Source organism: Canis lupus, chromosome 26, assembly GCF_003254725.2.
Source record: "Canis lupus dingo isolate Sandy chromosome 26, ASM325472v2, whole genome shotgun sequence".
Taxonomy (NCBI): Eukaryota; Metazoa; Chordata; class Mammalia; order Carnivora; family Canidae; genus Canis; species Canis lupus.
In genome coordinates, this window is record NC_064268.1 from 8,396,548 (window position 1) to 8,424,036 (window position 27,489).

The 27,489-nt window shown below is 37.3% G+C and overlaps 1 protein-coding gene, 1 long non-coding RNA gene and 1 other non-coding gene across 16 annotated transcripts in view; 1 reads left to right on the forward strand and 2 right to left on the reverse strand.

The window, feature by feature from the left end:
- The window catches only part of IFT81 (intraflagellar transport 81), a 106,894-nt gene that overhangs the window by 46,133 nt on the left and 33,272 nt on the right, over window positions 1–27,489 (forward strand). For all 14 annotated transcript variants that reach the window (XR_003146569.3, XR_003146567.3, XR_003146568.3 and 11 more), the window contains exons 12-17: window positions 923–1,072; window positions 12,119–12,247; window positions 13,464–13,553; window positions 22,167–22,253; window positions 23,225–23,296; window positions 23,380–23,465. Coding sequence is in view for 10 of the 14 variants with exons in the window: in XM_025473882.3 (XP_025329667.1) it covers window positions 923–1,072; window positions 12,119–12,247; window positions 13,464–13,553; window positions 22,167–22,253; window positions 23,225–23,296; window positions 23,380–23,465 (614 nt within the window). In the remaining 4 variants the exon portion in view is untranslated. The remainder of the gene's footprint in view (window positions 1–922; window positions 1,073–12,118; window positions 12,248–13,463; window positions 13,554–22,166; window positions 22,254–23,224; window positions 23,297–23,379; window positions 23,466–27,489) is intronic.
- On the reverse strand, window positions 934–21,078 carry LOC125753727 (uncharacterized). Its single transcript, XR_007406184.1, has 2 exons — window positions 17,829–21,078; window positions 934–1,096 (listed from the first exon to the last, which is right to left on the reverse strand). It is a non-coding gene; the product is annotated as an uncharacterized LOC125753727 (long non-coding RNA).
- Window positions 20,739–20,843, reverse strand: LOC112677052 (U6 spliceosomal RNA). Its single transcript, XR_003146821.1, has one exon. It is a non-coding gene; the product is annotated as a U6 spliceosomal RNA (small nuclear RNA).

Consider the following 27,489-nt stretch of genomic DNA (forward strand, 5'->3'; position numbering starts at 1 on the left):
CTCCTGTTTATTCATTCTAAGGGCCCCTTTACTTCTTTATAATGTTCACCATGGTTGTACACATCAGTTCAATGTTTGGTTTTACCACTATTTCCTTAAGCTTGGTGAGGGCAGGACTTCTGGGTATCTTGTATTCTCCGTGTCTAGCACTAGTACATAATAGTAAGTAGTGCTTATCAAATGAATTCCTTTAATTCCAATTCATTTCATTTGCTTTTCCAAACTATAGTTGGTATTACTTAATAGTGGAATCTTTCCATTAGAGTAGTTACAGCATTATATCAGTAAATAAAGAGCTGAATTAAGCAACTATAAACTCCCACTAACTTGGAATATTCTTAGCTTTTTAAGGTTTGGTATGAGTTTCATCCCAATGTCTGAGATGCTGCTTAGTGTATATGATCACAGTACATTTCTTAAATGATAAATACAGTTGTTGACTATTCTGGTTGTCTATTATTAATCTCCGTAGATGCAGTGCTACCAAAATAGTACAGTATGCAAGAGATATCATGATAAGATCACAGCCAGAATCGATTTCCTACTTCTTCTTCTTCTCCTCCTTCTCCTCCTCCTGCTCCTCCTTCTTTCTTAACCTTTTTCCTTTATAGGGTTGAGTTTCTGATTTTTTATCCTTATTTGAAAAGCCCAAAACAAATAGCTTTTACATGAAGATTTATAATATTTCGAAGAGTTCCAAAATTAAAATCTACACAAAAAATTTTAATTGAGCAGTTAGTCTTTCCAAGTTTTCTAATGACATTAAGTTATTATTATATACCTGTGACACTCATTTTGGACAGGAGACAATAACACTTTCCTAATACATTGAGGTTATATATGTTTGGCAATGACATTTCTTTTTTTTTTTTTTGGCAATGACATTTCTACTTACGAGGTTATATGTTGTATTCTTTTATAGTTCAAACGATATGTCAGTAAACTTCGAAGCAAGAGTACAGTTTTCAAAAAGAAGCATCAAATAATAGCTGGATTTAAAGCTGAATTCGGTCTCTTACAGAGGACAGAAGAACTTCTTAAGCAACGTCATGAAAATATTCAACATCAACTGGTAATACAATATTATCTTGGGATGCTAGAAATATAAATGACAGGAGGTTTATGGGTAATAACTATATACTGAGGTCATTGTTTTTACTGAAAGCACTAAAAAATTATTAATGTTCTCTGAATAATTACAGAGGTATCATATAAGCTTATTTATTTTAAAGATCTTATTTATTTGATTTTAGAAAGATGTGTACATGTTCATAAGCAGTGGGAGGGGCAGAGGGAAAGGGAGAGAATTTCAAGCAGGCTCTGTGCTGAGCTCAGAGCCCGATGTGGGGCTTGCTCTCATGACTCTGAGATCGTGACCTGGGCCAAAACCAAGAGTCTAATGCTTAAGGAACTGAACCACTCAGGTGCCCCCTGATTTATTTATTTTTTATTTTTTTATTTATTTATTTTAATTTATTTTTTAATGTAGCAGTAAGCACTAGCTTTTTCATTGTGCTGACTTTGGGGTAATTAATAGAGATTGAATTCCAAGTAGCAATAATGATCATACCAAGAGAGTGACTGTAAAATATTTATTTATCATGGCCTGCTGGGCAGAAATTTCTAAGCAGCTATTTCTGTGGAGCTCTAGGAAGAAATATCTAGGGAAGGTACCATATGGAAGTTTGCCTCCAGGCTTGTTCTTTATGCATTTGTGCCTTGGTCGTCAGAAAAAAGTTAAGCCCAGAGTAGCCTCTCTGACAACAAAACCTTTCATTGTGGATGCCAGATCCTCAGAATTTTCTTGATTTAGATTTTTGTTCCTTTTACCCATGATGAAATTATTTTATCAGGATGTTGGTTTACCAACTAGCATTAATCTGGGAGATGTGAATGAAGTTTCAACCAGTTGTTGATTAGCTGGCAATATGAACTTTCTGTCTCATGCTGTTGAATATTGTTTGTTTCTAGAGAATGTAAGATAGAAAACTTAATTTACTGTGCATCAGCCATGAATTTTTTTTTAAGATTTTATTTATTTATTTATGACAAACAGAGAGAAAGAGAGGCAGAGACACAGGCAGAGGGAAAAGCAGGCTCCCCACAAGGAGCCCAATATGAGACTTGATCCCGCGACTCCAGGAGCCAAAGGCAGACTCAACCACTGAGCCACCCAGGCGTCCCTAAGCCATGAATCTAATGACACTACTTTCAAAATTGATAGGTAGTAATTGTGTTATTGTTTACTTCAAAAATATTTTCTAATTTCCATAATGATTTTTTGATCTATGGATTATTGCTTAAAAAACCAAGCATTTTCGGGATCCCTGGGTGGCGCAGCGGTTTGGCACCTGCCTTTGGCCCAGGGCGCGATCCTGGAGACCCGGGATCGATTCCCATGTCGGGCTCCCGGTGCATGGGGCCTGCTTCTCCCTCTGCCTGTGTCTCTGCCTCTCTCTCTCTCTCTCTCTCTCTCTCTCTCTGTGACTATCATAAATAAATAAATTGTTTTAAAAGTTTAAAAAAAAAAAAACAAGCATTTTCTAGTTACCTTTCTGTTATTGACTTCTACCTTATTTCCACTGTGACCAGAGAACATTCTGTGCAGTTTTAGTCCTTTAAAATTTGTTGAGTGTTGCATTATGGTCCAGCATATGGTCTATTTTGGTAATTGTCCCAGTGCAGTTGAAAAGAATGTGTATTCTGCAGTGGTTGGGGATGGTGTTCTCTATATGTCAATTCAGTCAAGTATGTTAACCACAATATTCAAATCTTACATATTCCTATTGATATTTTTGTCTGCTTGTTTCATTAGTTATTGAAAGGGGTGTGTTAAAATCTCTATGATTATTGCTTTGTCTGCTTCTTTTTTTAGTTCCATCGGTTTTTCTTTACATTTTTTAAGTTGGGTTCCCTAGAAGTGGAGCCTGAAAAGGGAATACTTTGTACAAGTGGTTTATTGAGGGAGGGAGTGCCTTCAGAAGAAGGGGGGTGAGATAAGCAGATACAGCAGGAGAAAAGAGCCAAGCAGGGATGTAGTCCTGACTAGACAGCTTCATTTTGATTCTGTGAGGAACTTTGGAGCACAAATTGCAGCGTGAAGTTGATTCCATCTTGAGGCAAAGGGGCTGGCCTTTTATACTCCTGTATCAGTCATTGGCTGTGGCGGAGAGAGTAACCCCCTAGCGCAATGGCAGAGCATCCCCTGGACGAGGGGGTAGTTGTGAACCTTTAGCAGTCAACAAGTCATGGCAGGTTGCAGATGAGGTCTGAGTGAGGCACCAACAACATCCATTACAACCCACCCCTTATAATGCTGGGATCTACCTGTTTCTCATGTCAAATTGACTCCATTTAGGAATAGCTTCTAAAGGATTCTGGTTGGTCACAATTTCTAGGAAAATTTGTAGGAGGAAGATTAATAGGACAAATGGAAACTCTCATTGCTACATTTCATCCCAAGAGCATAGTAATACTCAATGTCTTCTTCCTTTATCATCCATTCTAGATTTCCCTCATGTTTGGTTAGCACCTTGACTGGTTTAAATGACTTTCTTGATGGGATGACCCAGTACCTTATCTTTAAAAGGTGGGAGACTCTATGAACTATGACCTTAGCAGGCTGTGGTTGCTGTACTTACTCATTTATTGTTAAAACTGGGCATAGGAGTACCCACATAAGCCCTAATAGATCACCTGAGTGCCAAACATATTCCTATCTGCCCTTATTATATAGCAGTATTTGTATAGCATTAGTATTCCTATCACTATAACTTTTTTTTTTTTGCCTGCTGGTCTATGGGCATGAAGAGCCCAAGTGACAAGATGGTATAGCCAGAGCATTAAATTTAAAGGCCTTTTAATGTGCATCTGGTGAAAGCATACCCACTCTGGAAGACAGAACATCTACACCTACAGAGCCTAAAAGTGTCAGGAAGGGAAACATAATTTCCTAAGTGTATAAGTGGGCATCCTAGTGAGTGGTGACACTTATACTTTCATTCCGTAGTTCCAAGACCCATGTGTTCTTTCTGTTTGCTACACAGCACCAAGTGGTGGGCATTGGTTTAAAATGTATACTCTATCTTGAAGAATAGAAATCAACCTCACAGGCCTGTGAGGCCTCTAAGCTGTACCTCAGTTGTACCTTCACAAGGCCCTTCTACCAGTCTATCAGGCTATTAGCTTCCTGGATGGTATGGTATCTGGCACAGTGACTGAATCCCATGGTCCTGTGTCCACCACCATATCCCCTTTGCCATAAAGTAATCCCATGGTCTGAATGATATTATATGGAATTCCACATCAGTAGACCAGATACTCTGAGCCCTTGGATAGTGATGCTGGCTGAAATATTATGGGAAAGAAAAGCAAATACTTGCCCAGAATATGGGCCAGTCAGTCCAAGTCAGGATGAAATGTTGTCCTTTTCGAGACAGAAAGATGATTGGTTTTCTCAAGGTATGATTCCATATTTAGAACTCAGGATTGGTCTCTGTTTTTGCCGGGTCAGACATTTGGCAGTGGGAGTAGCTAGATGGGCACTGTGAGAGGGAGCCTGTGCTATTTGGCCCTAGCTTAGCCTCCATCTCTGCCAGCATAGCCATTATGTTCATGAGCCCATTGTCTAAGCACTGGGTGGCCTGCTGTCTACTGGCCAAATCATCCTTTCCACTTGGTTGTTTAGTGCTCTCTTCTGCTTTGGACATTCTCTAGTGGCCATTAGCATACAATGAAAAGAGAAAAGATCTTTACACTTAGTGTATTACTCTGGTAGGTCTATCTGCGTGCCTCTTCCCCAGACCTTCTTGTCCCCAGTCTTCCAATCCAGGCACCTACTTCTCCTAGGCCCCTGACCAACAAGCTAAGCCTCTTGCCACTGCCCAGAGGATATAAGATAATCTAGAGGTTCAAGGTTCTCAGGTGAGTCTATGCAGGTATTCCATCCCAGACTCAGTACCCTTTCTCAAAGCCCTGGCTTTGGCCTAGAATATATTCAGACTTCTCTGAAGTTTTGCCCTGGTAACAATTAAGTTGTGTGCCTGGTTTTCAGCTACCTTTGCCCTTCAGCCATAGGAAATGAGGGTTTCATCGGAGAAGGACAAACATTATATGTTCTCATTCATTTGGGGAATATAAATAATAATGAAAGGGAATAGAAGGGAAAGGAGAAGAAATGGGTAGGAAATACCAGAAAGGGAGACAGAACATAAAGACTCCTAACTCTGGGAAACGAACTAGGGGTGGTGGAAGGGGAGGAGGGCGGGGGGTGGGGGTGAATGGGTGACGGGCGCTGATGGGGGCACTTGACGGGATGAGCACTGGGTGTTATTCTGTATGTTGGCAAATTGAACACCAATAAAAAATAAATTTATTATTTAAAAAAAAAAGGAAATGAGAGTTTCTTTACAGCTCCAAAGAAGGTTTTCTGACCTTATCACTTTGCTTTAAATTATTGATTAATAGGGCAGCCCCAGTGGCCCAGTGGTTTAGTGCCACCTTCACCCTGGGTTGTGATCCTAGAGACTCGGGATTGAGTCCCACCTTGGGCTCCCTGCATGGAGCCTGCTTCTCCCTCTGCCTCTCTCTCTCCCTCTCTGTCACAAATAAATAAATAAAATCTTTTAAAAAATTATTGATTAATATATTTGAGCCCATAATTTTATCTCTTCAACTATAAATGGAGCTTAGCAACATCCACCCCAGATCCGCAGTCCTTATAGTTATTATTTCTGCATACTTCTTAAACACCAGCAACATTGTACCAGCTAGTGCATCCCTGTGATGGTTCAAGAAGCAGATGCCAAGATGGGATTAGATGTACAAGAGATTTGCTGGAGTAAATACTGTGAAAGATAAAGGGAGCAAGAGGAGGCAAGGAAAACCATTAAACCCTAGTAGAAGTCTGACACCCGTGAAGGGAGAGAAAAGGAAGGAGGATTGTATAGGAAGAGCCTCAGACTGCTGCACAATTTTAGGAAAGTTTTAGTCTGGATAAAGGGGAGTTCCCAAACCAGTCACCCACTAGAGGAGTGCCCTGTCAGGCAGGAACAGGCCAGCCTTTGTACTATTGCCATGCTCAGTCATTCTAGGAACAGCCTGGGGGAAGCATGGACTTCGTAGGAGCCTGATAGTGGAAGCAGTTATGGCAGTCAAGTCTGTTTTTAGCAGGTTCTCCTGAAGGAGATCTGAGCTTTCCATTCTCACAACCACTATAGTCACCTTCCACTTACACTCTGCCTCAGTTCACCACAAGTATTAACAATTGTACTGCTATAACATGTATGGGTCTAACGCTATTCACCCTGCCACCAGCGATGGAGCTCCTTCAGCCAGTGAGCAATCCTACTCTAGAAGCCCATTTTTATAGTTCAGTCAGGTTCTCTAGAAACAGAACCTAAAACAAGAATTCTTATTCCTCTGCACATGATTAAGTCAGAGAGTGCTCTTAGGAGAAAGGAAGTGAGGAACCAGAATGAAGCAGTGAGGAAAAGTGGATTCATTTGGAGTCCAGTTTCAGTCTGATCTCACGAGGAGCTCTGGAATACAAATCGCATCACAAAGTTAGTCTTGTCTTTAGGCAAGAAAATTACCCTTTTGTACCCCGCTGTCAGTCAGTCGTGTGCTATGGACCCAGAAGGTGGTGTGATGCAATTCCTGCTCAGCCAAGGGCACATTTTGAAGAAGGGATAACTATAAGCCATTAATAGTCAATTCTCACAACAGTTAAGGGATAGGTACACTGGCCCTGTAAGCAAATCAGGACAGAGCACCCGCAGTATCACTGCAAATATCCTGAGATTATGTTATTAGTCCATACAAATCTAGTATCATTACCTTCCTGTTAAATTGGCCCTTTGATAATTAGGAAATACCCTTTTTTTTTAATCTTTCATAATATATATCTCTCATAATATACTAATCTGTTATTAATACAGCCAAACTTTCTTCTAGTTAATGTTTAAAAGACACATATCTTTTACATCCTTTCAACCTTTCTCCATCTTTATAATTATTGTATGTATTTTATAAGAAATATATAGCTAGCTTTATATTTTTATATAGTGTGGCAATCTTTGTCTTTTTTTTCTGCTAAGAATTTATTTAAATTGTAGTCAGTTAACATAAAATGTAGTATTAATTTCAGGGGTAGAATTTAGTGATTCATCATTTGCATTTAACACCCAGTGCTCATTACAAGTGCCCTCCTTAGTGCCCATTACCATTTACCCTATTCCTTCACCCGCTTCCCCTCTAGCAACCTTCAGTTTGTTCCCTATTGTTAAGAGTCTCTTATGGTTTGCCTCCCTCCCCGTTTTTATCTTATTTTATTTTTCCTTCCCTTTTCCTATGTTCATCTGTTTGGTTTCTTAAATTCCATGTATGAGTGAAATCATATGGTATTTATCTTTCTCTGACTTATTTCGCTTAGCATTGTACACTCTAGTTCTATCCAGCAATCTTTTTCTTTTCACTGAAGTATTTAATCTCTTTACATTTAATGTAATTACTGGTTTTTCAAAGTTTTCTATTTGTTCCATTAGTTCTTCATTTTTTTCTCCTTTCTTCCCTTTGAAAGTTGTATTACTCAAGTATTTTTATCTTCCATGTTTCCCTTCTTTCAGCTTACTGGTTATAGTTTCTTTTTGGTATCCCTGTTGTTCTTGAATGCTTATCCAGAAACTATAACATCCATCTTTGGCTGAGTACAGTCTTCCCTATTTTACTGTATCCTAGCCAATGTAAGAAATTTATAATACTTTGATTCCATTTACTTCTTTCTCATATTTTGTGCTATTGTGGATATATACTTTTAAATTCTAAATACAACTTGAATCCCACATAAATATAATAATATTATGTGGGATTCAAGTATTATTAAATATAATAATTCAATATTATTAAATATAATATTAAATATTATTTTTTTTATGTACCTGCTTCATGACTCTTTCCTTCCTTCCTGTATCATCATCATCATTATTCTACTAGGATCTCATTTTTAGTATTTCATTTAGTGTGGGTCTGCTGGTGATAAATCCTCTCAATTTTTATTTTTCTTAAAACATTTTTATTGCACCTTCATTTTGAAGCACATTTTCACTAAATATAGAATTCTAGGGTGGCAGTTATTTTCTTTCAGTACTTTAAAGATTTAATTCCATTGGCTGCTGGCTTCCGTTATTGCTTGTTTTTTAAGGTAGTATGTTACTATCTGGTTGGTAAGATTTTTTTTTCCTGTCTTTGGTTTTCTAGCAATTTTACTATGATATTCCTAGTTTTTTTTTATTATTATCTGTCTTAGGGTCTGTGAAGCTTCTTAAATTATGGTTTTAATGTCTTTTGTCAGTTTTTGGAAAGTTCTCAGCCAGTATTTCTTTAAATATTATAATCCCATCCTCTTCTTTCCTTGAGCTACAGTGACAACTACATATGTGTTAGGCTTTTTTGTGTGTGTTAGGCTTTTTCACTATTTACCATGTTTATTATGGATTTTGTGTTTTGCTTTTTTTTTTTAATTTATTTATTTATTTTTAGAGAAGGAGAGAGCATGAGTGGGGAGGGATGGGCAGAGGGTGAGGGAGAGAGAGTGCTCAGCATGAAGCCAATGGTGAGGCTTGCTTCCCAGGATCCTGAGATCATGATCTGAGCTGAAATCAAGAGTCAGCTGCATAACAGACTGAGCTACCCAGGCACCCCTGTTTTGCTGCCCTCCATTTTCCATTATTTTTGTTCTCTGTGACTTAATCTGAATTTTTTTTCTGCTGTGCTATCTTCTCCTTCATTAATCTTCTGTGTCTAATCTGCTATGTAATCCATATATTGAATTCTGAATATTACTTATTATGTATCTCAGTTCTAGAATTTCCATTTGATTCTATTTTATAGATCCCAGTTATTTGTAACATTCCCCAACTTTTCATTTATTGTCTTAAATATAATAATCACAGCTTTTTTTAATGTCCTGTCTGATAAATTCATCTGAGTGTCCATTTCTATTAATCTGTATTTTTTTCTCTTGATTGTCAGACATTTGTTCCTGTTACTTTGCTTACCTAGTACTTTTTCATTGAATGTCAGGTTCTGGAAACACTTCCTTTATCCTTAAAAGGAAGTGTTTGATTTTTTTCCTCATAGATAATCTTGATTCAGTTTTGTTAGAGCTGATATTTTTCCAGTTTTCTCTTATTCCTAAAATGCAGCCCTTATACCTGTATCAGAAACTCTAGTCCTAGGAAGTAGTCCTTACATTTAGCACCTAGCTCTTACTCTTAGATTATAACCCATACTCCTAGGGATCCCTGGGTGGCGCAGTGGTTTGGCGCCTGCCTTTGGCCCAGGGCGTGATCCTGGAGACCCGGGATCGAATCCCACATCGGGCTCCCGGTGCATGGAGCCTGCTTCTCCCTCTGCCTATGTCTGTGCCCCTCTCTTTCTCTCTCTGTGACTATCATAAATAAATAAAAATTTTTAAAAAAATTAAAAAAAAATAATTATAACCCATACTCCTCAGGAGTAGCCTTTCTGGGATTTCAGCTAATAGTCTGGAGCTATTGACTAGTCTTGAATTCCTACCTCTGTCTCTCTAGCACTATGAGATACTGAAATCTTTGCCCAGCTTTTTTAGTCACCCATCTATTGATCTCCATTTGGTTACTAGGAGTCTTACCCTCCTTGTGCACAGGTCAGGATTTGGTAATGCCCAAAGTGGAAATTACATACAGAATTTGGGGCTAATACTTTATAGTTCCCTCTATTCCTTTCTTAGGAGTCTCAATTTTATTGGCAGCCCCAAATTCCAACTCTTCTTCCATTCCCCCCTCTCCTTTTGGTTTTTCCAGCCTCTTTTGAACTCTCTCCAATCAGGTCATTTCACCAAAATTTCTCTTATCAAGATCACCAGTACCTCACATTGCTAAATCCAGTGAGCAATTCTTTTTTTTTTTAATTTTTATTTATTTATGATAGTCACTGAGAGAGAGAGAGAGAGGGGCAGAGACATAGGCAGAGGGAGAAGCAGGCTCCATGCACAGGGGGCCCGATGTGGGATTCGATCCCGGGTCTCCAGGATCGCGCCCTGGGCCAAAGGCAGGCGCCAAACCGCTGCGCCACCCAGGGATCCCCAGTGAGCAATTCTTGGTCCATTTCCTACTTGGCCTATTAGCAGTGTTTGACATAGTTGATCACTCCCTCTTCCTTTACTTATCTTCTAGTAAACTACTTTCCTTGTTCTTCTCCCTTACTAGCACTCCTATTCCTACTCAGTGGCTGAGTTCTTCTCATTTCTCTCCAAGGTCTAAATATTGGAGTTCCTCAAGCTTAGCCCTTAGATCTCTTCTTTCACTCCCTTGGTGATCTTATCCTGTCTCAAGACTTTAAAGACCTTATCTATGCAGACAACTCCCAACTTTATATCTCTTTTAGATTCCTTCCTAAATCCCATTCTATAACATCTTGACCTCTTTTTGGATATCTACTGGACATTTCAAATTTTTAACATGTCCAAAACTAAATTTCTAGTCTTCATTACTCCCTCAAACCTTGTCTTACCAGGTCTTTCTCATTTCAACAAATGGCAGCTCCATCCCCTCAGTTTTGCAGGCCAGAAACTTTAGTCATTCTTTATCTTTCATTTTCCCTCACACCCTACATCTAATCTGCTGTAATATTTTGTTGTCTTTAAAATAGATACACAACCACTTCTCATTACCTTCACCACCACCATCTGATTCATGCTACCATTATCTCAAACCTGAATTATTGGAGTAGTCTTCTAACTGGCTTCCTTTGTCCCTCTATAGTTTGATCTCAGCACAGATGTTGAAGTGGCCATTTAAAAATTCCTTTATTCTAAACTGCCCAACAAGCCTCCCAGTTCATTTAAAACAAACCCAAACTCTTTCATTGGCCTAAAAATAAAGTAACCATATAATTTATCATCTAAAGTAGGACACTTTTGAAAATGCAAAGGACAATAGACTAACTGAGACTGTTCCAGCAAACCATCTGAGTCCTATATGATCCCTGCCCCCTAACCTCATTCTCACTTTGTTTTCAACTCCACCAGTCTCCTGGCTGTTTCTTGGAAAGGACAGATTTGCTCCTACCGCACATCTTTTACACTTGCTGATCTCCTGGATATCTGTATGACTTGCTCCCTCACTTCATTCGGGCTTTGCTCAGATGTCATTTTCTCAGGAAGACCTTCTCTAACCACACTGTTATTTAAGATTCCAATCCCACTCTCACCTCACACTCTGTTTTACTTGTCTACATATTGCTTGTTTACTCTCACCAGAAGTAAGCTCTGTGAGAGAGTTGGGTTTTTTTCCTCCTGTTTTGTTCACTGCAGTATATCTGGCGCTTAGAACTATGCTCAGCACATTTAGGTATATAATAAATATTGGAGGGCAGCCCGGGTGGCTCAGTGGTTTAGCACTGCCTTCAGCCCAGGGCATGATCCTGGAGTCCCAGGATCGAGTCCCACATAGGGCTCCCTGCATGTGGCCTGCTTCTCCCTCTGCCTGTGTCTCTGCCTTCCCTTCTCTCTCTCTCTCTCTCTCATGAATGAATAAATAAATAAATAAAGTCTTTAAAAAATATATTGGATGGGTGAATGAATATAAGTATATTGATTATTTGAGAATTCAGTCACCAAATATTTATTAAGTGCTAAAATTAGAAATACTTACTATGCACCTGAGGTTACCAAAGTAAAATTTAGTGCAACTTTATTACACATAAGGGTATGGGGATACCTGGGTGGCTCAGTGGTTGAGCGTTTGCTTTTGGCCCAGGACATGATCCTGAGGTCCGGGATTGAGTCCCACATCGGGCTCCCTGTGAGGAGCCTGCTTCTCCCTATGCCTATATCTCTGCCTCTCTCTCTCTCTCTGTCTCTCTTGAATAAATAAATAAAATCTAAGAAAAATATATAAAGGTATGTAATTATTGTTGAAGTCAATAAAAATTATTCTTTATGATTCTAAGCCAATTTGTCTTATTTATAAGACATTGTTAAGTATTAAATCTATACACGTCTTATGGAATCATCAAGGTTTTGACACCCATTTTGTAGACTCCATTTTTTACACCTATTTTTATTCTTTACTTGCAGCAAACCATTGAAGATAAAAAGGGTATATCTGGATATAGTTACACCCAGGAAGAACTAGAACGAGTGTCTGCACTGAAGACCGAAGTTGATGAGATGAAAGGCCGAACACTCGACGACATGTCTGAAATGGTGATTACACTTGTTTAAAGATTTTATTTATTTATTTGAGAGTTTGATGGGGGCAGGGAGAAGCAGAGGGAGAGGAAGACTTGATCCCAAGATGCAGGGATCATGACTTGAGCTGAAAGCACTTAACCAACTGAGCCACCCAGGCATCCCGATTATACTTTAGGGTTTTTGTGTGTGTGTGTGTGTGTAGCTAGAGGCAGATGTTTTTGTGTTTTGTTTTTAATGAAACATTCAAATTTTCATTTCTGCACATTGTTTACTTTATATTCTTTCATCTGTCTCTATCAATCACTTCTGAATGCTTCCATTCTAATGATTTGTTTAACTTGTCATAATTTATGCATTTTGCAGGGCTTTTTTTCCAAGGAAACATGAGTTTATTAAATATCATATTGAATTATGTATTGAAATGCCTGCCTTATCTTTTTGGTTTTTAAGTATGTAAAAGTCACAGAACATTAAGGAAATATTTAAGATAAAAAATAAGTTTTCCCAAATCATACCACCCTAACTAATAAAATTACTTCATTTTTGTATATGTCCTTAGTATCTTTCCATATTTGGAGCTGAATGTGTGTTCAGCCTGAATGCATTGATGCAGCTTCATCAGACATTACAATGTTGAAATCTTTCCTTCCTTATTGGTAAATAGCTGCTGCCTCAGACTCTTAGAATGCCCACTTGCACCTGTTTTTTCCACATTGGCCACTTGCCCAGAACCCTCAGGATCTCACTACAATCTGAGTCCTAAAAAGATTAACATTTAACACAGCAGAGGCCTTCAAGACCCCATTAGTCTCTATGGCTGGTGTCCATTTTGATTGGTCATTACTTATATCCTTTGGGTTATTATATATTTTGAATATCACTTCATTATGTTATGTATATACTGTATAACCTACATAATTACATATTTTTAAAATAATACAACATGATTGTAGATGGAACTTTCTAATTTGTTTTTATCATTCAGTGTTAGATTACAAATATTTTCTTATATGGTTTATGGTCTTAATAATTGACATTTTGAATAGTTAAATGCTATTCCATCTTACTGAAACATTTACTAAATCATTTCCCCATTATTTGGTTTTGAAGTAATTTACAGTTTTTTTATTCTCTTATATAACACTATAATAAATATATTTATGCATGTAGTTATTTTTGTTCTTTTGAATTCTTTTTTAAAATCTCATCAATTTTGTTTAAATGACAGGTAAAAAAACTGAATTCATTGGTATCTGAAAAGAAGTCAGCTCTAGCCCCAGTTATAAAAGAACTACGACAGTTGCGTCAGAAATGTCAAGTAAGTGAATTTGGTTTTGCAGTACTTTCAGCATCCCATCTTATTTGGATATACTAGTTAGAATTCTGAATATTTTACTTGGGTAATTTATAGAAAGCATATTATTATTATTATTATTATTATTATTATTATTATATTGATATAATTCCACAAAAAAGAGTAATATGACCTATGCAATTTTTGTTTAATTTATGGTGTTTGTTTTGTCAAATTATTGGGGGGAAGAGAGAAGGAGAAGAGTTTAGGCTGAGATCACAAGTGCAGTTAGATTAGATTTTTGCTTTAAATCTGATGCATATCAGAGGTATAAATATGAAGTCACATTCTTCTGTGGCCAGGTAAAAGCTCACAGTCTGCCAATGAGTGCTGACAAGTTAACTTTAGATTAATGGACTTGCTTTGCTGGGGAGCAGGGCCAGGGGCAAACTACAAAAGCTTGTGATAAGTGATGAAATACCGTTGCTTGGAAGCTGACTCTAACCACCACTTTGAAGCAAAACTGTTAGAAGGTAAATGCCCTCCATAAATCCAGATCAGATGGCCTCCACCATCTGACATTAGCAGTTGTTATTTTATCACTCTCCGTGTAGTAATTTTAGGCTTGAATGTGGGTTGTACTGCATGTGCCTGAGTTATGGAACTATAAAATTCTTCACGAATGCCATCCAACAGAGCACAGTGAAAAATCACATCGTTTTTATAGAAAATGCCATGGGTCTGAGACAGGTTTAGTGACTTATCCAAATAGACTAATAGGCAATAAGAGAGTTGGAGCTTGACTCCGACATCTGTATTATCTTATTTCCCATCTCTTGCTCATTCCATTACACACTACTGCCATCACAAAAGAAATGGAAGCGACAAGTTCTGTTCTCTGGAGTCCATACACTCATAGGTGAAATGAGAAAAAATTCAAGAAAGACAAAAGATAACCCAATTTAAGAACAATATAGATGGGGGTGCCTGGGTGGCTCAGTCATTTAAGCAGTTAAGCATCTGCCTCTAGTCTCTTCTTAGAGGGGGGTTATAAAGATTATATGAAATAACACATATAAGGCACTTGGCAACAATGACTAATATGTTAGAACTTTTTTTAAAAAGTATTTATCATTATAATTATTAAAGATAGTTTTAGAAGGGATATTATTGCTTTTCAACCAAATTGTTTTCTAAATAAATCATATACCAGATCTTAAAATCTACAAAGTCATTTATTATAATATAACCAAACCTGAAACTCATTTTCATGTGATTTAACCAGATTTCTCTGTATATGAAGCCCTACCTACTTCTCCCATCACAAAGAGATGTAACTATTTTACCACCATTCCTAAATAATACAACTCTCCAGTTCTTTCCACATAACATATCATCAAGTCAGAGGGGGTACCTATCAACATTTTCATCTCTGTCTTCTGCCATGTTGAAACCTCACACTGCTAAAGACAAAGACTGTATGATTCCACTTATATGAGGTACTTGGAGTAGTCACATTCACAGACATAAAGTAGAATGGTGGTTGTGAGGGGCAGGGGGAACAGAAAGTTAAGTGTTAAATGGGAACAGAGTTTTGGTTTGGGAAAATGAAAAGAGATTTAGAGATGGATAGGGACAGCTGCACAACAATGTGAATGTGCAAATGCCACTCAACTGGACACTTAAAAATGATTTAAGTGGTAATTTTTATTTTATGTATATTTTATGTAAATTTCACCACAATAAAAACTCTGTTTTTAAAGATTATTTATTTAGAGAGAGCATGCACACAGGAGGGGGGAGGGGCAGAGGGAGAGAGAGAAACTCAAGCAGACTCCCTGATGAATGTGGAACTTGCCATGGGGTTTGATCTCACGATCCCAAGATCACAACCTGAGCTGAAACTGAGTCAAATGCTCAACCAACTGAGCCACCCAGGCTCCCCTTAAAAAAAATCTTTTAAAAAGAGTGCAGGACTTGTCTATATTTGCATTAACTGTTGTTTTTTTAAATGTCTGAGTTCAGTCTGTTTGGTGAGTGCTTAATGCTCATTTTGTTTATCTCCATATGTCCATCTCCTGCATCCATCTATAGTTCTATTTTTATCCAGAAACCTTTTGTGATAAAAAGTATACTGAAAAAAAAAGGCTAGTCATGTCATTGATTATAAACTCTTTGTACATATTAACTGAAATTCTTAATTGTTCTCTACTTTGAACATTATTTTTTATTTATTTTTTTAAGATTTTATTTATTTATTCATGAGAGACACAGAGAGAGAGAGAGAGAGAGGCAGAGACACAGGCAGAGGAAGAAGCAGGCTCCATGCGGGAAGCCAGACACACAAGTTAAAAATAATGTTCAGGCACTTACCACTCAAAACTACATAGATACAGTATATTGGTGAAGTGCAGGACTACTGAAAAATACATTATACATCTAGCTTTAATGGGCAACTCAAATATTTAGGAAATTTTATAGTGAAGTGTTAATACATTTTCTTTCTGTTATACTTGCATGTTTGCATGTTATAAATTTGAATATTAACAACTGTTTGAAAATTAGAGCATCACAGCTCCAGATATATAATTTACATTTATCTAAATCTTTTAGGAGTGCCCAGGTGGCTCAGCGGTTAAGCGTCTGCCTTCAGCTCAGGTCACGATCTCAGGGTCCTGGGATAGAACCCTGCGTCGGGCTCCTTCCCCAGTAGAGAGTCTGCTTCTCCCTCTCCCCCACTCACTTTCTCTCTCAAATAAATAAACAAAATCTTTAAAAATAAATAAACAGGGATCCCTGGGTGGCGCAGTGGTTTAGCGCCTGCCTTTGGCCCAGGGCGTGATCCTGGAGACCCGGAATCGAATCCCACATTGGGCTCCTGGTGCATGGAGCCTGCTTCTCCCTCTGCCTGTGACTCTGCCTCTCTCTCTCTCTGTGTGTGTGACTATCATAAATAAATAAAAATTTTAAAAAATATATAAATAAATAAATAAATAAATATTTTGTAGTCACCTGGAAGTAGAATAGGATCTTGAAAAGTTTCATGTTTATTAGGAGTAGTTCTATAAATTATATGTCATTAAATGTCATAGTACATATAATTGCTAATATATGGGAAAAGCTAAAATACTCATTTTAGATTATATAATACAATTATTGATTTCATTGAAATATTTCTTATTGATCATTTTATCTTATAAAAGTAAAAACACGCTCTTGGTAAGAATTCAAACTGTGAAGAATTGTTTAAGGGAAAGAGTAGAAATTACTTCTTTCTCTACACTCTCCAGAAGTAAAACATGTGCTTATGTGTTTTCCAGAAATTTTCTGAGAGTTAATGGATGAGTAGTTATTTATTGGCTGCCTAAAGTTTGTTCTCAATACTTTTATTCTACTCTCTAAAAAGACAAAGGCCTTTTTTGGTGGTGGAATTCAATGATATTAACAAAATGTCTTCTTCCTTTTGTTTACATTTGCCTACTGTACTTTTGCTCATCTTTTGCTTTTAGCTTTTTGAAAATTATCTTCTTTTAGCTGTGTCTGAATAGGTCTTGAATTGGGTTTGAGTATGTGATATAATCTGAAGGGTTTGTTTTAATAAGTAAGTTTAGCTCATTTATATCTATTGATACGCAGACATATTTGATCTTAGTACATTTTATGTATAGTTTTTGATTTTAAAGCCTATTAAAAAAAATCCCATTTGTCTTCTCATTCTCTCTCTCCCTCTCCATGTATGTGTTTCTGGCTTGTGGTTCTGTTCTGGTGGTTCTATTTGTAACCCCACTGTTAATCATCCATTTCTATAGGTAGTATCTATTAATCCCTGTTGGGAGCAGTGATGAAATTAGTATGTTTCCTCTTCCTTCTCATTCCCTTCTCTTTCTTTTATCACCTGATTTTAATCAATTGTGTCTTCTTACAGTTTGCCTTTATACTTTTAATATACTTATAACTTGATTCATCAGCTTTAAATTATCCTTTGACATTACCCCCACCCATCCCCAGCAATTAAAAATTGAGGAAATCAGCTTATTTATTCTAACTTCCACCTTCTTTTACCTTTCCCTTCCCTGTTTTTTGTATCATTTCTACATTGTCAGGGCACGTAACATTTACATTCTGTTCTATTACCCTGATTGCCACTTTTGTTTTCAGTGTTCAACCTGTAATTAGATTCAGTACTCGTTATCAATCCTTTCACTGCCTCTTTTCCTAATTTTTATTGTCTGTGATTTGTCCTCGAGGAGGATCCTCAAAAAAGCTCACAAGAACAATATTCCCTGATGAGTTTCTTACCTTAAATATTTAAAAAGCAGTTTAACTTGAACATAAAATCTTCCTTGAGAATTTTCAAAGCATAGCTTCACTGTCTTCTAGGGTTAAGTGTGACCATGAAGAGATAGGAGGCCAACCTAATTTTTTTAGTGCCTCAATCTTAAAAAGAATGTCTTTTCCAGTTGTTGGGTACTGGGGATCCAGTTTCTCAAATGTATCATTTAAAACTTCCTGGTGAATGGGGAGTTGTTTAATGGGTATAGAGTTTCAGTTTTGCAAGATGAAAAGTTCTGGAGATCTGTTGCACAACAGTGTGAGTGTACTTAGTACTTAACTGTACACTTAAAAATGGTTAAGATGGTGCATTTTATGTTATTTTGCAACAATTAGGAAAAAGATTCCAGGTTTTTAAAAAACTTTCTTGGAAATTATTAATTTTATCGTTATTTTTTATTCTGTTTATTCCTGCTAATGCTTTTGGTCTAAGATTTTTATTTCGTCTGCTATTAACGTAAGTACACCAGCTTTCTTATGATTAAGATTGCTTGGTCTTCTTTTTATTTCTGTTTTCTTTCAGTTTTCTATGCCCTTTTGTCATGTGTCTCGTAAAATGGCATATAGCTGGATCTTGTGTGGGTGGTTTCTTCATTCAGTTTGAAACTCTGTCTTTTGAATTGGTGAATTTAATCCCATTTACATTTACTTTGATTATTTATTATTGATACATTGGTATTTATTTTCTATTTTGTGCATCCTGTTTACTGAGCTTCTTCTTCCTGCTCTTCATTGCACTGTTTCTTTTTATCTTCTTTATTCCCCTTATTTCCTTTTTTATCTTCTATTCTGATACTGTTTACTCTTAAATTTTTAATGTCTATTTTCCTGATTTAACAAACACTAAATTTAATCAGCATCTCCCAAACAATACAAGGACCTTAGAATAGTTTAACATCCTCTTCTGCTTTACATGTGTGTTGTTATCCTCTGGTAGTTTATTTCCATTTTTTTTTCTTCATCTCTAAAAGCAGTTGCCAGGGTGGTCATTACTTATAATTACTATTTTATACAGTCATTTCCTGTTTAGATTTACCCACATATTTAACAGTTCTCACCATTGCTGCTTGTATGTTGACCCTTCCCTTCTGGATTCTGTTTCCTTCTTCCTAAAATTAAATTTCTTTGTTTTGTTTTCTTGTAGTATTTCTCTCTGTAAAGTAAGCCATCTTTTTTTCCCCCCCTTAAATAATAGATTGCTCATTGCTTTCAGGTTTCTCTTGTGTTGAAAGGTCTTCTATCAGTTTAATTATTATTAAAAATATTGGTAATATCTCCCTATAATTAGTTGTAATATTTTTTCTTTGTCTTTGGTGTTGTCCAATGTCACTAGTCTTATTTGCTTTGCTGGAATTTGTGCTTTTTGTCTTCCATTAATTCTAGGAAAATTCCACATATCTTCAAATATTCTCTCCCCTGTTCTTTTTAGTCTGATCTCCAGTGACTGCTATTAGATACATGTTAGGCATACTTATCACATCCCTGGGGGAATAACAGGGAATGTCTGTTCCCTTTTGCATGACTTCGCCTTCATATTTTTATCTTCTTGTCTCTCTGTGATGAATTTTAAATAATTTCCTCAGCTCTGTTTTCAAGTTCATTCTTTTTATCTTCTGAGCTGTGTCTAATCTTATGTTTATGACATTTAATTTTTAATTTCAATGACTATTTTTTCATGTTTGTCTATTTTTACTCACTGTGCTTTATTTTACTTTTTCTTAGCCTTTTGTTTTCAGTTCCTCCTTGATATCCTTATTTCAAAAATATTTTAAAAATTTTATTTAATAGGTTTATTTCTAGTATCCGAAGTTCCTGGAGGTGCCGTCCTACTGGGTTTTTTTAGATCTTCTGATCTTTAGTCCTAGGGATTGATTGTTTCCTTGTAGGTTTATACTTTTAGATTGTGAGCTTTAGTACAGTTTTGTCTTTTGAATCCCAGCAGCTAGGTTGGAGGGTGTGTCCCTCCAGAGTGGCTTTGCAGTTAGCTCTGCCAGGTGTTTTAGAAATATTACAAACTTGGAGCTAATTTTGAATTATTGTCTCAGCTTGGCGGTTCATGCAGGTAAGGGTAAATTCAAACCCCACACCTGCCTGAGGAAAGGACAGGCCCTTTCCTCCAGCTGCCTCTGCAGCAGCACGTGCATTTACGGATTAGGTTAGCCATCAGACTCATGGACCAAAAAATAAATAAATAAATAAAATAAAAAAAAAAAAGCTGTCATCTATGTCATCTACTGTAGTATCTTCATCTCATTGAGAGGCCCAGCAGCCACAGCCTCTGTTGCCTCTTCTCCCATTTAGGGTGTGTATGACTGTTACCCATGAGAGCCTTAGGTATCTATAGGTCCCTGTGATACAGAAAAGTCACAGCTCCTTTTTACCACCAGTTTTTCTTTTCCAATAAAAGTACAAGATTTTAATTTCCAAGCCTCTTTTGAGAAAGCAGAGTTAATGCAATGAAAATCAGAACATCTAATTAATAAATTTAACAGCAAAGCAATTTTGATGCATAAGTTAACCTGTTTATCATAGGCAAGCAGTGTTTCAAATGATAGAGCTTCTACTTGTCTTTCAATTCCTTCAGACGTTCCTGTGAGGATAGTAGTGCTGTAGGTCCAGGCTCCACTGGCTACAATTTTCAGGCAAGAGCCATGATGCCAGATCCCCACAACTCATCTTTTCATCTTGATTTTGCCACAGAAGGAGCAAGTGTACTTGGTGGGCTGGCTTAATTCCATCTTCATCACCATTTTCCTGAGGGAGGCGCTATAACGAGTCCCATATTTACGGATGATTCTGACCTTCTTGATGTGTTTAGCCATGTCACCCCGAACTAGGTTTGGGTCCAGGAGAGAGCTACCACTAGTTTGTTTTTTTACGAATATGGAATGCTTCATGAATTTGCATGTCATCCTTGCACAGGAGCCATTGCTAATCTTCTGGATCGTTCCAGTTTTAGTATATGTTCTCTGTAGCGAGCACCCCACTAGTCTTTTATACTGTGCTAGTCACCCCAAACCACATGCTGCCCCATACAACAAAGGAAACGCACACATTTATGTTAACTCTCCCGTTCCCATGGAAACTACTATGTGAAACCAAGGTCATTCTGAGACTGGCTTGCTTCATTCCAGGCCTGGTGTTAACCCTTTCCATCCAGGCTCCCAAGCTGAAAAACAGCTTGGATTCTATGGAGTTCTCAGTTCTAACTTTCCATTCTGTCTTCTGCCCTGCCTGAACATTAGAATCACTCCATTACCAAGATTGAGTGTTCCAGCTTCCTTCACCAAGGGCAACCACAAAATGTCCTCCTTTGTTTCTGGCCCTGGTCATTCCTCTTACTTTCTTGAGTTCATTTCAGTTCTGGATTTGAAAAGATGTTTGCTCCACCTTATCAAGCATTTGTAGATATTTTTAACATTTCTAAGTATTTATAGAAGATTTTTCAAGTTACCTATTCCAAAATAATACTGCATTAGAAGAAAGCTTGAAACTACTCAAACAGCCTGAATTCAAATTCTGACAGTATAATTTGTACCCTTTCTAGCAGTATAATCTTTGGCAAGGTACTTGGCCTCCATGAAATTTCTCCCAGCATGATATGGGGATATCAATGCCTACCTCAGGGGGTTGTGATGAGGTTGAATTATTGACAAGGGTAAAGCTCAAAGGCCCCACTGTGGTTTGCAGATTTCTAACCAAGCCCCTGCCTAAGCCTTCAGCGTCTTCTCACACTTCCCAGACATACTCCAGGATAATAACCTACTTGTTCATCCTAAATTATTGTTCCTCTCTCTGACTCCCAAGCCTTTATATATAGTGTTCTTTTTTTCTGAACATTCTCCTCCCTTATTCACCTTCCCCCTAACTATTGTACTAATCCTTCATCCCTCAACTTAGATATCAGTTTCTCTATCCTTGCTGATCTCCAAGCTGGGGTTAGGTCCTGTGAGAGCCCTGCGTTCTCCTATAACACTTAACATTTGCCCATCACAGCACTCAACAGGCTGTTTACTTGTCTGAACATACTTTAGGGGAAGGATTTTGGCTGTTTTGCTCACTGTTGTATCCTCAGCTCCTAATAAAGAGCCTGGCACACAGCTCAATACATGGTAACTATTATTTTTATCAGCACCTTCATCTGTCATAATTCTCAAATGTCTGATTGTTGTATAAATAACTCTTAAGTATGCCAAGAAGCTTTGAGTTAAGTTACAAGACTGACAAGGGCATGCTTTGTTTCAGAGCCACATTTTAGGCCTTTTTTTTTTTTCACTTATTCAACCATTTATCCTTTCATACTAGGAACTAACCCAGGAGTGTGATGAAAAGAAATCCCAGTATGATAGCTGTGCAGCAGGCCTTGAAAGCAATCGGTCCAAATTAGAACAGGTAAGAAGATAGTTTTTATTTTAACAATTTAGCAGAAACTGCCTATGCATGCATGTTTTCACTACACCAATATCAAATGATTCCCAAATCTTTACCCTCATCCCCTGAGCCAGTCTCCTAAGCTCCAGATATCTTTTTTCCTTCAGGCTTGATGTGTGCACACTGAATGCTCCATCTGTACCACAACCACAAAGTCCAGGTCCCCATCATGCATCTCTTAGATTCCCACAGTAACCCAGATCTGTTCTCCCACCTCCATCCTTGCCTTCCTAAGGTTTTTTCCTCCATAGAGAGCCAAAAAAACCTATAGAAATCTTAGGCCACCCTCCACTGCTTCCCAGTTACTCTTAAAATCTAACTTCTAAACTGTGGTCCATGTGCTCTGGTCCTCATCCACAGAGCCATAGCCATACTGGCCACCTTCCTGCACATCAAACAAGCCAAGCTTATTTTCACCTCATGGCTTTTGCTTATAGCTCTTCTCTCTCTGGAACAATCTGCCTCCAACTCTTTGCCTTGATCTCTCCTTTTCATCATCAGGTCTCAGGCTAAATGCTACTTCCTTCTAGAGGTCTTTTCTGATCACCTTATCTAATATTGCCCGTTCAGTCACCCTATCACAGTCTACTGCTGCCTTTTTTCATAGTACTCACTTCTATCTGAAAGTAACTTCATTACCTGTTTCTTCTACTTGAATGATAGCAGGAATCTGTGTTATTGTTCATACTGTGTCCTCAGCACCTAGCACGGAGTTGGGCACACAGTAGGTACTTAATAAATGAATAACTGAAGCTGTAAGTTTTAGAGTGTTATAAGTAGTCTCTAGAAAAGATTGTAACCTCTGGTAAACAAAATTGTAATCAAAAAAGAAAAAATTATGCTTATGGCATTTTACTGTACATTTAAGGTCATCCTCTCTGTATTTTATTATTCTTTCAATAATGTTGCCCATTTAAAATTATATATTGTAGGAAGTCAGAGGACTCCGCGAAGAATGTCTTCAAGAAGAAAGTAGATACCATTACACAAATTGTATGATTAAGGTATAACAAAGAAAGTGGATCAAAAACTTTTCTGAGATTTTTCTGGATCAAGAACTTAACTAAACCTTAGTCTTTCCACCTAGAACCTAGAAATACAGCTTCGTCGAGCTACCGATGAAATGAAGGCATATGTCTCTTCTGATCAACAAGAAAAAAGAAAGGCAATTAGGTGAGTAATTTTGTTGTTTCTACCTTGAGTTACTTAATGTTTCCACCCATACACTTTTTTTTTTTTACTAAATTTTTAATTTAAATTCCAGTATAGTTAACATACAGTGTTCTGTTAGTTTCAGTTATACAACATAGTGATTCAGCAATTTTATACATTACTCAGCGCTCAGCATGATAAGTATACTCTTAGTCCTCACAACCTATTTCACCCAATCCCCCATTTGCCTCCTCCTCTGGTGTGTTCTCTATAGTTACGAGTCTGTTTCTTAGTTTGTCTCTCACTTTTTTTTCCCTCTTTTTCCCTTTTTCCATTTGTTTTGTTTCTTAAATTCCACATATGGGTAAAATCATATGGCATTTGTCTTTCTCTGACTGGCTTATTTCATTTAGCATTGTACTCTCCAGCTCCATCCATGTTAATACAAATGGCAAGATTTCATTCTATTTTATGGCTGTCTCCTATAGAAGCTTTATAAACAAGGTGGAATTACTAAATTACTAAGATTAGGGGTACTTAAATAAGCAGATACTAAGATATTATTTAGGATTAAATCTTGTTGGGGCCCCTGGGTAGCTCAGTTGGTTAAGTGTCTGCCTTTGGCTCAGGTCATGATCCCAGGATTCTGGGATCGAGCCCCGTGTTGGTGGGGGCTCAGCGGAGAGTCTGCTTCTCCCTCTCCCTCTGCTTGTGCTCTCTTTGTCTCTCTCGAAAAAATAAAATCTTTTATTTAAAAAAAAGGATTAAATCTTGCTGAACATCTTCTGGATAATCCAGCCCTACTACCTAAGTAGGAACACACGTAATTTTCTTGTTGGCTTGCTTACTTTTCTTTTTTATCATGTCAAAAAAACATACAACATGAAATTTGCCATTTTTACCAGTTTTAAATATATAATTCAGTTGCATTGATTACATTCACAATGTTGTGCAACGATCACTGGTATATAATAACAACCCCTTTTCATCATTCCAAACAAAAAAACTCTTGTAATAATTAAACAATAACTCCCCATTCTCTGCCCCCAGGAATACATATAATTTCATGGTTCCTTTTTTATAAGCCCTAAAATTGATCTATTTTTAAGTCCCACGTGGCCTGGACTCTTGTCATCTGCCTGCTCATTGTGTAGTATGTGACTTGTATTTCAGCTAGAAGCTGTGTGTTTGTAGTGTGCCAGCCTTCAAAACAAGGAAGGATGTGTAAATACCAGTAGCCCTTATATGGTGATTTTTTTGATAATCCAAGTTTGTAACATACTGTAATAAATCAAATTCTGCCTAAAAAAAATACATTTATAGTTGAATTGCTAGCTGTGACAAAATGCAGTAATTGAACAAGATAAGCTGTCTTTGCCCCTTACCACAATTCAGATAGATGTTTAACTTTACCATCCAGTAAGAACTTAAAATAAAGGATTCACATTTATTCTAGATTGCAGTTGAGATTTTTAGTGGCGTATATATCAATGTTATAAAAAAGGAATCTAGTAAACGGAATGTTGCAGAGTCTAATTTTTTAAACCTAAAATGCCCTGGAATGCAAGCCAAACTGAAAATGTCCTATAAATAGAACAATATTTTTTCTAGTATTCTGACATATTACACATATTAAATGTACTCATTCACATTCTTTGAATATAACCTTTGCTCAAATAAATTTGTATGGTCAGTGGTAACATTTTATAAATGTGAGAAGTTACTTTTATTCTTGTAAAAAAGAAGTTTTAGAAATTAAGTTCCATTTCTTCCATTACAATATAAATAATAAAGAAGGAAATATTCCCCCTGAACTATATTGGTTTTCTGGCCAGATATTCTTCTTCATCATTTGAAAAATCATCATAAACCTTTACCATTCTTTTGTTTTCCTATAGAAAAATATTTTGGGGATCCCTGGGTGGTGCAGCGGTTTGGCGCCTGCCTTTGGCCCAGGGCGTGATCCTGGAGACAAGGGATCGAATTCCACGTCGGGCTCCCGGTGCATGGAGCCTGCTTCTCCCTCTGCCTATGTCTCTGCCTCTCTCTCTCTCTCTCTCTCTGTGACTATCATAAATAAATAAAAATTTAAAAAAAGAAAAAGAAAAGAAAAATATTTTGCCCTGACGAGAGTAGTACATAAGAATATTATGAATAAAATGCAGTTGGGCAGCCCGGGTGGCTCAGCGGTATAGAGCCGCCTTTGGCCCAGGGTGTGATCCTGGAGACCCAGGATCGAGTCCCATGTCAGGCTCCTGCATGGAGCCTGCTTCTCCTCTGCCTGTGTCTCTGCCTCTCTCTCTCTCTCTCTGTCTGTCTAATAAATAAATAAAATCTTTTAAAAAATAAAAAATAAATAAAATAAAATGGAATTAATTATACTCTAAACTCATCAATACATGTTTAAAATATTGTTATTATAGACAAAATATTTTTATTGTTATCCCATTTTCTACTTTTATGATATTTTTTAGTAAGACCAAAGGTCTAAGAAAAAAATTGTCTACAAATTTTATTTGAAGGGACAGCATGTTTTATTTCAAAGTACTAAAGAGGGACTCCTAAAATTTTCTTTCTTTTTTTTTTAAATATTTTATTTTTTTATTCATTCAGAGAGAGAGAGAGAGGCAGAGACACAGGCAGAGGGAGAAGCAGGCTCCATGCGAGGAGCCCGACATGGGACTTGATCCCGGGTCTCCAGGATCACACTGTGGGCTGCGGGTGGCGCTAAACCGCTGCGCCATTAGGGCTGCCCCTAAAATTTTCTTTCTAACCTGGTTTTTCCAGTCCTGAGTTTTGTGACCTTGGGCATATCATTTCCTCATCTATAAAATAAGGAGAACAATTTATACTACCAAAGATCAAATTAAATATAATACATGCAGCGGTTATTTGGAAATTGGACAGGAAACAGGACAAGCACTGTATTATGTTCTCTTCCTGAAACCCCAGGGCATGCTTGGTATGTAACAGATGCTCCATAATTATTTCTTGGATAAATTCATGAAATAAATTAAAATAATTACATATTAGTGTAATATGGTAAAAGAGCATGAGCTTTTGTCTTCTTGTTAAAATATAAATGAAAATTCTAAAACAGTTTGGACATTTCTCAGTCCTAGGGTAATAATTGAATTATTTAAAGCTCTCCAAACTTGTGGTGCCTGTGTGACTCAAGCCACTGACTTGATTTTAGCTCAGGTCATCATCTCAGGGTTGTGCGATTGAGCCCCATCTTGGGCTCCACCCTAAGCTTCAAGCCTGCTTAAGATTTTCTCTGTACCTATACTCCTCCCTATACTCCTCTGTCCCTATACTCCCTCGCTAAAAAATAAGTAAATAAAGCTATCCAAACTATATCAGTAAGTTCTTAAGGAATATATCATTTACAATCTCCTAGCTATTTTTACTGGAAAGCCGGAAAGGTAAACAGTTTGACTTAGTATCTCATAAATTTTAAGGTCAAAATAAAAGTTCATCAAGTTTGTGTTTATTCCCCTCCACTCTAATTTCCATGTCCAAATTCTGCCTTCAATCCAGCTCTTTAAGGACTTTGAGTACTTTTTTTTTAAGATTTATTTATTTATTTGAGGGAGAGAGAGTGGGAGCAGGGGAAGTGGCAGAGAGAAAGGGAGAGAAGGTCTCAAACAGACTCTGTGCTGAGTACGGAGCCCGAGGGGAGCCTGGATCCCAGAACCCTGAGATCATGACTTGAACCAAAACACCAAGAGTGGGGCGCTTAACCAACTGAGCCACCCAGGCACTCCAAGGACTTTGAGTACTTTTGATTGCCATTCTCTCCAGTCTAGTCACGTTTACCTCCCTTTCTACATGAATGTGAATCTTCCTTCATTTTAAGCTGCTAGAATTTCTCTTTGTGGTTTATGATTTCTTACATTTCCAGTTTTGTGCTGTTTAACTTCTTACTACGATGTAGCTTTACACAAAAACACTGTCTTTTTCTAAATTTGAAGTCTAAAGTTTCTTTTATCTTCTTTTTATTATTGGTTCCTTTGTCCTCATCCTTCAATCTTTGTCCTTAACA